Source organism: Colletotrichum navitas (assembly GCF_030913465.1).
Source record: "Colletotrichum navitas strain CBS 125086 chromosome Unknown LY79scaffold_122, whole genome shotgun sequence".
Classification (NCBI taxonomy): Eukaryota; Fungi; Ascomycota; class Sordariomycetes; order Glomerellales; family Glomerellaceae; genus Colletotrichum; species Colletotrichum navitas.
Window position 1 is genome coordinate 4,764 of NW_026850668.1, and position 12,228 is coordinate 16,991.

A 12,228-nucleotide genomic window follows, 5' to 3' on the forward strand; every position below is an offset into this window, starting at 1 on the left:
ACCGTTATTCTAGTTGGCGCAGATGTTGGTTAGGCGGTGGCAAGAACAATACTGCAGCTTTTCCACTGCTCATTAGGTAACATAGCTTGATCAACCAGCCATCATTCTAGTTGGTGCGGATGTTAGTCAGGCGATGAGACTCTCGAAACTAGCCGCAAGCACTCAGCTGGGGCTATCTATCCTGGTTATCTTAGCTAAATGGGGTGGTCTAGGCGGTGGTCGTTGGAGATTTTGTGTTGGAACTTATGTCTAATAATAAATGGACTGATCAATGCCAGCCAACACCTATCTCCTTCTTAAAAGACCACCCAGCACTTAAGTGTTTAGAAATGTGAACCCATGATAGTTATGCATGCGACCGATCAAATGAGAAAATTTAACCCCCATTTTTACTATGCTTCATTGCAACACAGTAATGTAAATACCCTGCAACAGCTCTAATCTATATAGAACTCTGCTCTTAGACCAATTCTAATACAAGTGGAGTTTTTGTCCCTTGTTTGTGAAACCTTATTAATAGTCTGCACTAAGATTGCTTGCTGTGACGATTGTGGCGTAGGCGGCGTAGGCGGCGTAGGCGGTAATTCTGTGTCTATATTAATTGAATTTAACTGCAATCTTAAGGGGTTAGGAATAGAGACCTTGAACTTGAATAGTTTGGGGACTTGATCTAACTATAATGCAACGGCTGTCTCCTACAGAAGGTCTGCTAATCTTCAGCATTAAATATATCTATTGAACCGGTCGGATAAGCATGCCTTAGATATCTATACAAGGCGGTTTCTATCTGGAAAGGTGCGAAAGTGATATGACAATTGGATATCTAGACTGGCGGCTCTTGAGCCCGAATCCGCTTACATTAGGCCCAGATAGACCATCATCTTAACTGAAAACAGGGAAAGGGCCCAACCTCTCCTCACGATACCTTTGCTAAGGATAACCGACGACACATACCTATATTCCATTATAACAAAGCGCTGGCAGCAACTGCGTTCTTTCTTGCACTGAGGATCAGCAAAGTGACTTGCAGGTGATGCAGCCAAGAGTAAGCAGCCAGAGGAAGACTGTTGGAGACAAAACTCTCCGCTACATTTAGACGCAGCCATTACAACAGACTATATTAGGCAATGGGCGGGATGTCCCATGGGAAACTACAGGGTTAATAGTATACACATTATGAGGTTAGTAGCTACACTTTATGTATTTCACTAACTTGGCAAGCTTGCGAAAGCCATTAATCTGTTGTCCCTCGAAGCCCGCGTTACTCGTGGCGGAGCTGTAACCGTCCAAGGCAAATATGTTTGCAACAGGCTATGGCGAATACTACGAGCATCCTTGGATGAGGATCATAAGGGAAAACCTTTCAATCTCTGCTTGACTGCTGGTATGATCAGGGCCATGTCGAACTGGCCGTTGGATTGTCGGGATCGTGGATTCCGCGGTGGACCTAACCAGGTGTAGCTTATGGTTATGGCCGCGATATCCAGCAAGGGCTCATACGAGGTCCAAGGCGGAAGGATATCTATGAAACAACTCACAAGTTGATTGCTGTAGGGATTTGGAAGTCTATTCTTGAGTGCGCCCAAGCCCATCCCATGATACAAGTCCTTGTTCGTGTTTGTGTGCTATGAACCAATCCCGAGATGTCGGTCTTGGACTGCTTTCGGCACTGTTAGTCCTGAGTGTGTACTAGTTTTGAATGTTAATCCTTCTTAGGATTTCTAGTGCTTCTGTATGTAAAGAGTACGTACGCTACAGAGTTAAGATCTGCTGGCAGGACCACATCGGCCTTCTTCTTCTCCCAAGCTTGCTTGTTGAAAAAGCCGATACAAATGGAGGCGACAGTCCGACCTGGGAGTCGAAGTGACAGTCGGTACTGATCTGATCTCAGGACGAACGTTGCTCCTGCTTCTTTGAAAGTTCTTTTTCTTCGGTCTCCAGCCTGTGCTTGATCAACGGGACTAACAGCAGCCCTTACCATTATGACGGCAAGTATTACAACTATGATCTACTTTGACTTCCTAAAGCACAGTGGTACCATAAAGCCATTCTCTACTCCTAAATCAAGAACAAGGTAGTGCGCTAGTTGCGCTAATAGCATGTTAAGCTTAGTATACGTGAGATCTTTGTCTCATGAGTATACAGCGGTGGCGTCTGGCCGTTATTCTGCTTCCGCCATCACGATTTCATGCATAAACTGATCCACTATCGGCGGCACTGACCTGTTTCTCGACCATACGCTTTTGCAGTCTGCTGCCAATAAAGTGTCTATATCTGCAAGTAATACCTTCTCGCTTGCGTTGGCTAGCTGGCTTACCACGACTTTCAGGCTCTACAGCAGCCTGTTAAGGGTATACGTAGAGAAGTCCTCTACGCCAGAAATGTCTTTCTATCGTCCCAGGGCTTCTATATACCGTCCTGGTCTCGATTACTGTGACGGTTGCCACTGCCACCAATGTCTGGAACTGGCAGCCGTAGTGAGCGTCATACGTAACATTCTGTATGCTGGCAAGCCCCAGCTGCTTATGAGGAATCATGTCAATTAAATAAAATACTTTTGAACCTTGCGAAGGAGACTAAATCTCGTTTGAGCTAATTGTAGCTTGATTCTCATAGGGATCGTTGCGACTGTTGGCCCTCCGACGTCCCCAATGCCGGCAAGCCTGGCACTGCGCCCAAAAACCATGATTCCGACAACGACATCGGCCGTGCAACTAGACATATGGACTGCCACCGCGGCCGGGATCACACGCGACAACTATCTTTGAGCAAGCGTGACCTCGGTCTCAGGAGAAACGTCAATGATCTGTGGTGCTGGTGATTCGGCAGCATTGTCGGCCTGCCGGTCGACACCCTCTATAACTAGGAAAGCTGCCAACATTGAATTAGCGTTTGCTCCTCCGGTTACATTGACTTCTGCACATCTAACAGGCGTACTCTGGGAACGCAAGGACGCATGTAATGCTTTATCTCGCCAAGCTCAACACAATGACCCCGGATTTTGACCTGACTATCCTTTCTGCTAATAAATATAATGCTACCGTCTTCTTCGTACCAAACAAGATCCCCTATCCTGGAAAGATGCCTATGTCTACCTACGTACCCATCAGATCCTCAGGCTAGCTAGTCAGTATCTTAAGCAAAAACGGTAGCAGTCTTCTCCAGTTTGTTCAAACATCCCAAGCAAACCAAGAGATCTACAATGAGCAGTTTCCCCACCATGCCCAGAGGCGCCAATCGATTGCGGTCTTCCGGATGAACCAACCAAGTAACTACACCCGTACTGGTTCCAATATTGGTGGTGTTCTTTGGTGTCCCAGTAATCCGGTTGATCGCACTCGTCAGCGTGCACTCGGCCGGTCTATAGCCGTTGATTACGCGGACTGTGATGAGCCACCCTATGGAATTGTCGAAGCACAGTGCCTCACATCCAAAAAGTATTACCTCCAGCTCTCTCAGCCTTTTTCTGTGTAGGATCTGCGACACGGACGACGTGATATGAACCATGATGACGTCCAGGGATCTCAGAGACTCCATCAGCATATCCTTGCGATCAGTGTCGGAAGGCACACAAAGACAACAGCCTAATGCAAGCGATATCAGAATTTTTCGGTAGGCAAATCAAAGGAGTATGACAGGAATTTATATAACTCTTGAGAGCTGAAGCCGTGTGCCTTTGATTGTTGATTTAAGGCGGAAGAGAACGATCTGTACAAGATTAATACACCCTTAGGCCGCCTAGTGCTGCTAGATGTAAACACTACGTATAGGTATAATGATAGGGATATTTGACGTAGAGAGAAAGGGCTGGCTGCTGGGTTTAGCTAGGTTTTTGTGCTTAACAGTAATTTATGATTGACGGTCACTATTGTGGCTGGAAACTCGGTATACTGGTTAGTATGCCCTGTGGATCACAGAACTAGTCTTCCCTTGACTTAGAGTATAGCTTCCTGGAGTCAAGATGCCAGGTGCAATAGCTCCGGGAGGGTAAAGGCTGCACTACACTTGAGAACAGAAAGCATTACGACTGGCGTAAGGTATGATTTCCGCAAACAAATGGGAACGATATCTCAATAGCTAACACCGCTGGCTATAAGAGGATGCAAGAGCGCAGTGGCTGTTTCTTTAACTTTTGCATAGGTGAGATCTTTATCCTAGGCGTAAATGGCGGCATTATTCAGTGTTTCCTAAGCCTGTTCCTTGATGATTGTGTGTATGTATCTCTGGGAAGCAGGGGGAAACAGCCTTGGTCTACTCCTATATTTGGCGGTATTTGTGAGCCGGAATTGCTTCCATTGAGGCTAATGGCTTGTTGCCCGTTGCATGTGTATTTAGCGTGCAGTCGAAACACCTAAGGAGAAAGACCGTATGCCATTAGCTGATACAATACTCATCAAAACTAGCGTCTATAACTACCTTCTACTAGTAATAAGAGCAGGTGAGGCTCAGCGCACAGGTAAAGAAGCCTGACTAGTCTAACTTGCCCTTAACTGTAACAAGCTGTAAATACTCTAGCTGGGCTACTTGAGATAGCGGCTAAATGATCTATGTCTGGAACTAGGGGGCCTGATGTGCCTTAGGGCCTAAGGCCTGTATTCTTCGTAACCTAGTCTGTTTGTACGGCATTGTCTCTAGCGACTGTTCTTAGACTTGTCGCAATGATTTGGAGATAGTTTGGTATTAGTCAACCGTTGTGCGCACTGGTATTGTGGCCATGGTTGGACTGGCGATCTCTTTGATGCCATCGACGCTGGCGTTCCTTCCTGAGACAGTTGCAGCAAACACAACGTCCGCCAACCCGCTTGATGCAGCCAAGGCCGGCCCCCACGCAGCGTGGACGAGGCTTACTATAGTAGCGTTAAGCTCCTTTATAGGCAATATCCTATACAATTGCTTTACAGAGGAATTTACGGGGGTAGACCCTAGTTAGCTAGAAGCAGAGGAAACAACAGAGACACAGAGTCCGCCAGGTACCTTTACCATTAATCATCAGCAGCATCAGAGTCGGCGTACGTGATGTTTCTAGGAAAGCAGTTGAAAGTCAAGGTCCTCATCAAGGACTAGCTTGTTAATAAACAGCTCAAGCTTGTTCAGCAGTCTCAATACAGATACCGCACTAATCTTAGTCTCGTCCAAGATGGTCTCAATTTGCGCAGCCCTGTTAGTGCCCAACGCCTAATAAACGAACAAGGTGGACGGCGTAGGTACCGAAGGCTCTAATGCCAACCTTGTCCCATAGTACTAAACAGCCTTGGCTCTAGATTCTGCACTGGCTATGCATAAGCATGGTTTGGAACTGGTAAGAAAGCCGGACTTTGTTGCTAAGGTGCGCTATGTTATGTAATCCAAGTTGCTTATGCGGGATCATGTTGACTGACTCCCTTTGCAGCTCCTAGAGGGAGACTGCCACTGTTTCATTTAGATCTAGCTTGATTTGTACTGGCACTGCCTCGACTTTTGGGCCTCTCATGTGCTCAATTTCCCTGACGGGAATATCGAGCCCAGATGCCATCGTTCTGAAGGCGACATTAGGCACACCAGTAGACAACGATATAGCCAGAGCCAAAGCCGCCCAAAAAAGAGTAGCCGCTGTGACATCATGTGGTCCCGTAGGCGGGAGAGCGAACTGCCGCTTGTCGGTGGACCTTGGTGCTGCCTACTGCTGCTATTGACGTTTTAAGGGGGAAGGGCTAATTGGAGGCGAAAGCGGCGAGAGTAGAGCGCCAGTAAGCTACATCTGCCTTCAAGTTCGTTTGCCAAGTGAGTATTGGCGGCGTCCGTATCCTTCACCACCACCTCCCCCTGTTGTTGCTGGGATTTGATAAAAGCTGATAAGATGGGACTGACATCCTCTCCTCGAGGGAGGATGATTTCGGTCGCCACCACCTGTGCACCTGGGACGCATTTACGCACCTGATACGCCACTTCGCCCAGCTTGACGCGCTGGCCGCGGATCTTGACCCGGTCATCTTTACGCCCGACATATCATCTCAAACTGCCGTCCGCAGTACACCTAACGAAGTCACCTGTCTTATACAAGCGGTCATGGCGGCCGGCGAAGCTGGCGCTGCCTTCTAACAGGGAGGGGACATGCAAGACAAACGATCAACCCTTCTTCTCTGCGTCATTAGTATATTCACGACTGAAAGCTGGGCCTTCCATAAGCAGCTCCCCGACAGCACGCGCTGACAGGAACCAACATGCCCACGTCGTCTCTATCTACCACCCAAGCCAACGAGCCGACGGCTCTTCCAATGTTGGTACCCGTGCTCACACCTAGAATTTGGATGCCTAAAGTTGAGAATACGGTAAACTCCTTCGGCCTGCATGCGTTGATGATACGTGTGCCACCTTGCTAGTGGTCGAAGTCGTTGTCCATGGCTTTTTCGCCTCCCGTGAAGATGGGTAAAGAGCTTGTCGAAGACTAGAGATCCAGAAGCCTAGTGGCGGTGATTCTAAGGAAGATTATGTCAATATTCATCTGTAGAATGATCTCTGTAAGATGTATCGACCGCTGCTCCTTAGAGGACACACAGACACATCCGCTATAGAAGAGAGGTTTGAATATGTCCATAATGCATACGTCAAAACGTATAAGAAGAACTACAACACACAGGAGTAGTCAGTAAATCCTATCAGCCTACCAAAGGCAGTACAAATGGTCAAAGCAGCTTAATGCTTGATAAGAACACCTTTTGGTTAGCTAGTGCTGCTTAAGGTGAAGAAGACGTATGCGGCAAACTGTAGGTAGAAGGCTAGAGGTCTTTGCCTGTCTTCTTCTAAAAGGGTGTTGAGAATCCGTGCTCCAACAGGGACAACGGAACGTTCAGACGGAGTTACGCTGGCTGTGTGTTGTTCTGAGGTGAGTATAACCTTGGATGCAGTCTCCGCAATCCCTCCGCTCCGCCACCTGAGAACGGCTTGATGGGGATAAAGATGCCCCTGGCCTTGAGTATATCTAGTATAACTACTATACCCATGACACCTGGACTTCTTGAAGCAAATTGGCACAAGGCGTTCCTTGTACGCTCTGGGATTAAAGAGATGATGCGCTAGCTACTTCACCAGTCAGTCAGCTCAGAGTATGTAAGGTTCCTGTCCCAAGACTTCACTACTGCCTGAAAGACACTCATGGATCCGTTCTTGACGTTAATATAGATTGCCACATATGTACCACTGTTAACTCTAGTAATAGCGATATCATACTATAAGACCATCTACACTTATTGGCTTGGTCCCTGATCTTCAAAAAGACAGCTTTATGCCATGTGCCACTTACCTCCACAGGGTCCACGCTGCCTCGGAAACAAACACTATAGGCTTAGTCCGATTCCGTAACCTGTCGCCCCCCTTTCGGCAGTGACGGAATGCTGGTGAAGAGCCCGGTCGTGCCAACAGCGAGGGCTCTGTTGGTTGCCGCAGGGAAGTAATTGCTGTGTGACAGGCTGTTTGTGTAATCTTCATAGGCATCCTGTAGTACATCAACAACAGAACGCTCTATGTCCAGTCAGACCTAACTTAGAATCATGCCTATCAGGGATCCAAACATGTCCTGCACACCGTCAATAGGCGCATCTTGGCACGAGGTCATGTTTCCAAAGCAAGAAACCATGAATTTCTGATACTCTTGCAGAACCAGCACCTATGCAGTCTAGATAATCGCCGTAGTCATTATCTACCACGTGGTGCTAAAAGCGTGCATCTAGACCAGGCACATCAACTATGAAGCTGCCGTTGGTGCTGTTATCGCTGTTTAGCTCATCAGCGAAGCTTAGGAGCAGGCAGGGCTCTACTTCATCCAGATAAGCCATCCAGAAAGACTAGTCAGCCTCAGGCGATCGTCCCGCCAGATACGTGATGAAGTCGCGGTATTAGGGACCATTCCGATCAAGGCTGACAACTAGGCCTCCTTGAAGTCACACAGCAAGATGCCAATGGAGTAGGCGTCCAGGATGCTGTAGATGATTACTGAAGAAAGATGGCCTCTTGCAGAATCTACCTGCTGCATGAACAGGTGATGTTGAAGGCCGGTGTCCTGGTAAGGACGGCGGGATGCGCTCTCGTAAATATCGTCCTGGTTCTGCGCGACGGACCAACTCGGCTCCAGGGAAAGGGAGACAGCAGGCAGGCAATGAAACAAGCCGCTGATGGGGTGAAGCCAAGTCGATGAAAAAATGACCGCAATCAATTGTCGTCCAAGATTGAGATAGGATGGGATGGAAACGAGGTGAGATGAAAACGAGGTGAGATAAAAACGAGGTGAGATAAAAACGAGGTGAGATGAAAACGAGGTGAGATGAAAACGAGGTGAAATGGAGATGAGGTGAGATGGAGATGAGGTGAGATGGAGATGAGGTGAGATGGAGATGAGAAGAGATGAGATGGAGATGAGAAGAGATGAGATGGAGATGAGGTGGAGATAGTGGACAGAGAAATAGTAGAGGGAGGGAGGCTGCCTTTGGCTACCTTGGGTATGTATCTATGTAATAGCTGTATGCAGCTGTGCATAAGTTCCTGAGACCGGATACACATCTATGTGTTGCATGCAACATAGTATTATCAACATAAACTGTGTGGCGCCGCCATGTTGATCGCTTCGCGATAGATTAACAGGGGCAAGTGACGGCCTTGGAGTCTCATCTAATCTTTGACATTCAAAGCGAGTCCTCTGTGTTGCGAGCTCAACAAGAACTTCGGCCAGCAAGCCAGGGAACCGTTGACAGCGACCCGTCCGTCCTGGTCACTAGCCAGCCGACCAGTTCCACAGATGGTTCAGAGGGCGATGAGAAGCAGCATATGCATGAGTTTGTGTCACCTTGACATGTCACAGATGGAGGACCGACTCGTCCAACCTTGGACAACGTCTTTGTCGACGATGCTGTGTGCATAGTACATGTCATCAGATGGCCAGTTACTAGGTGAGTTTATCTATTTCCTAGTCAAGACAACTGGCTTTCTCCAATGTTGTCAATCTTTTGGTCAAACTTATCGCCTGCGAGGTGTCCCCAAGATCCACACCAACACCAGCTTTGACTGTCGTCGCGCCAATACGCTTGTCTGGTGATGGTTGAGCGCGAAGTGATTGCCGGTCTCCTTCGCCTGTCAAGCAGCTAACAAGAAACGAAGCCCCTCTGACCGGAGTATCGTCGTGTTCCCGCTCCTCACTCTCGATACGTCGCTCAAGTGCCTCGAACGGTTGGCGGACCGCCAGTGTCGTTGATATCGGGGTGGGCTGGTGCTGAAGCCAGCTTTGCTGGTTGCACTCTCTGTATGCGAGTACCTCGCTCATCTGTTTCTCGACCATGTTTTTGGTAATGTTGATGGATGTCAATGCAGGCCGAGTATCGTTTCCAATGTCTTGACAACTAGCTGCCTCGGGTATAAGCGAATGGATCCTTTGAGCGTCAGCTGTCACAACTTCTTCATCAGGCGTCAACAACGTGGCGTATATACCTACGTTTAACATGTCCATGTAGGTTGCCAAGCTCGGGCTCATGGATGAGGCCGAGGCTGTGGTTGGCGCGAGAGAGGGTGTGTATCACGGTAGCATCGCGGCGATGGCGGAATGTGAGGCTTGGTCAAGCAAGGATCAATGGCGGTGACAGACAGTCGTCTGCAAGAAAAAAGCAGAAGAAGAAGAGTGTCATAACTTGACGGTGCAGTCAGTGCTAGTTCGCGGCACCAGGTCAACGTTGGACTGGCTGCTTGATCCATCCACCTCGGTTCCGTGAGGCCTTCAGACTCGATCGATGTGCTTGTAAAATTCCGCGGCGGCTTCGTTTGACCCCACGATGGGAATTGCGTTATTCCCGCTCAAATCAATCTTGTGTGTAGAGGAGAAGGAAGAAAAGAAAAAACGATGTTTCTCGTTAGCAGACTTTGGATGCCATGTTTGTTGTGTGTGTGTGGCCTCCCTGGGAAGACTGAGGGAGTTGGGTACCCAGGTGGTGGGTACGGTGTGCCTGGGTGTACCTGGGTGTGCCTTCCTCTGATTAACCCTAGGTAACCACGCACGCACAGATCAAGACGCCCCACCCAGTCCAGGTCAGGCACGTCATACGGAGTACATGCATGCATTTCAGCAGCTGTAGGTAAGTACGGAGTACCTAGGTACCTTTGTACTGTACCTACCTCCTCTTACTATGCAAGCTGCTGTGGCCTGATGTAGACCTCTCTGCCCCCAAACTTCCTTTGCGACTACGCAATGACGCCTGTAAGTAGTTTGAACACTTTGTAATGGCGTAGTCATTCCTGTTCGGTTTCTTCAACGAGATAATCTTCATATGCCTCTATTGCCCAGGCAGCTCTCATCGTTTACCGAGGTTCGGAGCAGAGCGTGCGCCCGATGCCTTACAGCGTCTGCTGCAACACAGCTAACGGCAATCCATCCTGTCCCGGTGCCTTCCACAACCATCACTAAGTCGCCAATCTTGGCGGCAAGAGTGTCAATGGACTGACTTCCCTCTACGGATAGAACCTTTGATTACACCCCTGCATGCAGCTCCCCTGCCCCTGCCTAGTACCTGCCCCTGCCCCTACGCACCCGTTCCTCCGTTTTTCTGCATCACTAATTAATGCATCTTCTCGGCTTTCTTTCCCTTCGCGGCCAAAGAACAGTTTAATAAACAGCAAAGCAGCCAAACACTCGCTCTCTCGTCTCCCACGCCCCTTCTCTAAGCACACTCTAATCTCAACACTTCTGCTTCGTCCACCAGCTCTACGCCTATTCCCTCAAGGAATATAGCTATACGTAGTAGGCCCTGTGTTAGCCTCATCCAAGAAAGCGCCATCTGAAGAAGCCCCTCATTCAACACTGGCTCCAGTCAACCTCTTCAAAGGGATATGGCCTCGTACTAGATAGAATTTGACTAACAAACGAGTGAATTGAACAGCCCAGATTTTCTCATCACAGTCTTGGTAGAAACTGCTCGCCTCAACCCTGTCCTTGATAGAAACTTCGTTTTTAGGCATTTCACATCATGTAAGAATAGATACTGCTGCAGCAACTGGTTCGACAGGTACAGATGTCCAACCCAAAAGCCCATTAGCGTAGAATGCCGAAGGTCTAGTCAGTTTAGTAGATCGGTAAGCAGCTCTAGATTTGAGCCCTTCCATGTCTAGGGGTTGGTCGCCTGTCCTGGCATTGACGTTGGTTCCAATTAGGCCACGACTGAGATTTGGAGTCTGTCTGGTGGTAGGAGAAGCGGGGTGCAAACCCCTAACCTGATGAGGAACTCGCGGTGAAGATTATTAGATAGGGGCACCCTAGACAAGGAAGGATGCCGTGGAAATTCCGACAATACAATCAGGTAGGAAAAGAGCACGCATGCATGGGATAGTAGAACATTTGGATGAGGGCTCTCATTCCAAAACACCATGACAGTATTGACTCTGGCTTTCTGCCAGCTTTCCCAACAAACATTTTCCAGCTGAGAACGACGGCATGCCAAGATTGACAAGGTTTTGATTCCAGTCCATTCATGTGGGCTGCGCTTCGCTTTGCTTCGCTTCGTCCATCCTGCTTCAGATGTTGTATGTAGAGGGAGAGAAGTCGTCAGGCAGGTTAATCAAGATCGGGTTTGTATCTCGGTCTTCTCTAGACCCTCCTGTAACTAGGTAGGAGAAAGAGGGGAAATAAACAACAAGAATTCTTTTTAGTTTATTTTATTCTTCTTGTTGGTGATTTGAGAGAATCGCGTGGCCAGAGGACGGACGGTCGCAAAAACGGTGCGGTGGGGGAGTGGCTGTAGTACAGTACGTACCCTCCAGTGGCTAGCGCACGATTTCCAGGCCTAAAATCGTGCGCTAGCCACTGAAGCAAGCCTACCTAGTGCTAGGTAGGGCACTAATTGGTGTGTGCAATGTGCCTGCCTAATCTTGAACCTCGCGTTTCGAACATAAGCACAACGAACACTTCACGACCATAATCATTAATCACGTTGCCGTTAGCAAGCAAAACACACGCCTCTATCTCTACCTCTCTCTCGGCCCACTTCATCGATAAATTCTTCTGCAGAGATTGTTGTCTAATGTTTGGTCTAACAACAGCAAGCCCCTTTACACATGCCTTAAGCATCTCCTCCGCCTGTGATACAATAAGAAGCTGACGCTGTTTTAAACAGGAGCATCCCACGACGGTACCTGAACCCTAAAACATACAAGCTCATCGCCGCGAGCGAGAAGCAACAATCCCACATCTGCTTATTCAAGCCACAAAACCGAACAAAC

The 12,228-nt window shown here is 48.4% G+C and overlaps 2 protein-coding genes across 2 annotated transcripts; both read right to left on the reverse strand.

Moving 5' to 3' along the window:
* Positions 1–513: 513 nt before the first annotated feature.
* LY79DRAFT_584457 (uncharacterized protein) lies at positions 514–1,981 on the reverse strand (the record flags this gene model as incomplete). The annotated part of the gene is made up of 3 exons (XM_060560401.1): positions 514–592; positions 859–954; positions 1,752–1,981. The coding sequence occupies 3 exons, from the start codon at positions 1,979–1,981 to the stop codon at positions 514–516; spliced, it is 405 nt and encodes a 134-aa protein (XP_060408005.1).
* Positions 1,982–4,680: 2,699 nt separating this feature from the next.
* Positions 4,681–4,845, reverse strand: LY79DRAFT_528026 (uncharacterized protein; the record flags this gene model as incomplete). The annotated part of the gene is made up of 1 exon (XM_060555986.1): positions 4,681–4,845. A coding segment is annotated over one exon (165 nt), but the record flags the coding sequence as incomplete, so codon positions are not given.
* Positions 4,846–12,228: the final 7,383 nt, after the last annotated feature.